The 1,739-nt window shown below is 50.1% G+C and overlaps 1 protein-coding gene across 1 annotated transcript; it reads left to right on the forward strand.

The window, feature by feature from the left end:
- Positions 1–246: 246 nt before the first annotated feature.
- Positions 247–1,335, forward strand: LOC134965223 (G2/M phase-specific E3 ubiquitin-protein ligase-like). Its single transcript, XM_063941728.1, has one exon. The coding sequence runs from the start codon at positions 247–249 to the stop codon at positions 1,333–1,335; it is 1,089 nt and encodes a 362-aa protein (XP_063797798.1).
- Positions 1,336–1,739: the final 404 nt, after the last annotated feature.

Below are 1,739 nucleotides of genomic sequence, written 5' to 3' on the forward strand. Positions count from 1 at the left end.
CCAGGCAGCAGCTACATGTCCACAGCACCGCTACTAGAAAATATGGGACCCAGTACAAAAGAAACAGGCTACATTTCTCGGTACAGGGAGGCCTCCAGGCAGTCTGGGCCCCTGTTACAGTGGCCAGTGATGTTACAGTGGCCAGTGATGTCATAACCCAGGATGGCAAGTGGGGCTCACACATAGCAGAGAGACTTCCCTACCAATGAAGAATCTGAGAGACTGTAAGACTTGACTGGAGGCAACATGGCCTCCCCTAGTAAGAGAAGGAGGAAGACAAATAGAGATCCTGCTTCAAGCTCATCAGAAGACGCTGATCCAGTATGTGTATTCTGCGGGCGTGCAGAAAATGATGTAGCTAAGTATGGAGAGCTGCTGTGTAATTCCAAGGAGAAGCTGACCGTCCATCATTACTGCCTGCTACTATCCAGCGGGTTGCTGCAACGGGGCAGTGATTCCCAAGGCTTCTATGGCTTCCTCTTCCCAGACGTGCGGAAGGCAGCAAGCTGGGCCGCAGAGATGCGCTGCACAGTGTGTAATAAAGCTGGCGCCTCCATACAGTGCAGTAGGAAGGGCTGTACCCAGATTGTGCACTTCCCTTGTGGCCTGCAAAAGGAGTTTATATTCCAATACTCCAAGCAGTTTCCATCATTTTGCCCAAGGCATCGACCTGTTCAGAAGGCTAAGGCAAAGGAAGCAGTAAGTGCATGTACCATCTGCCTGGAGGAGCTGACCCCGGCCCCTGCATATGATGTGATCAAGAGCCCTTGCTGCAAAAACACCTGGTTCCACAGGGCTTGCCTGCAGATGCAGGCATTAAGTGCAGGAAAGTATTTTCTGAAGTGCCCCATATGCCGGGATATGCCAAGCTTCCAGAAGGAGATGCTGCGGATGGGCATTTACATTCCACACAGGGATGCATCATGGGAACTTGAGGAGAACGCCTTCGGAGAACTACTGCAAGTCCACGAGCAGTGTGACGTGGAACCCTGCCTCTGTGACTTTGGAAGAACTCACAGTGAGAGTGGAAGTGGGTGGAGTATAATCCGGTGCCACTGCTGTGGATCATCAGGATCCCACCTAGCATGCTCAGCCCTGACATTGGCACAGTGCACATGGACATGTGCAGAGTGTGTATCCATCCTGGAGAAACCTAAGGAGGAAGAGTCACTGACAGAGACCGCTGATGCAGTACCATCTACTAGCAGTGCACCTCCACCTCCTGCAGTAGCACCAGCAGGAGAGACCTGTGCCCGTGTGAGGGGATATAAAGTGATCACATCCAAGAGGACCAGGAGATCACCACTGCAGCATGCCAGACCACAGCTGCAGTAGTCGAGAAACGCCAGTAAGATGCAGGCAATGGAAATAATAGATCTGTATTTGGCAAAAATAAAAAGGAAATGCATTGTTTTGCTAGTAAAATAAATGGCTAAAAGCAAAGCTGCAAGTGTGTCTGTTGTATTTTTTAAACATAAGCCTGGCACAATACACTACTGGGGTAGATCTGCATAAATTTGCAGTAATTGCAACGTGCACGTCCAGAAAAATTGTCCTTTTTTGTAAACACTTTGTAGGTTGCGGGAAGGTTCGGTTAGGGGTAGGGTTACGGTTATCTGACCACCGGCATCCCAGTGGCCGGTCTCCTGAACCCAACCCAGTGGTTTGCTATACCATCACAAACACCACGTTCTACTCACACAAACACTAGGTGGTATGCAGTACCCACGCGAACACTA

Source organism: Pseudophryne corroboree, chromosome 10, assembly GCF_028390025.1.
Source record: "Pseudophryne corroboree isolate aPseCor3 chromosome 10, aPseCor3.hap2, whole genome shotgun sequence".
Lineage (NCBI taxonomy): Eukaryota > Metazoa > Chordata > Amphibia > Anura > Myobatrachidae > Pseudophryne > Pseudophryne corroboree.

Coding starts and splice junctions, on each gene's coding strand:
- LOC134965223 (XM_063941728.1), top strand. CDS start 247: ATGGCCTCCCCTAGTAAGAGAAGGAGGAAGACAAATAGAGATCCTGCT.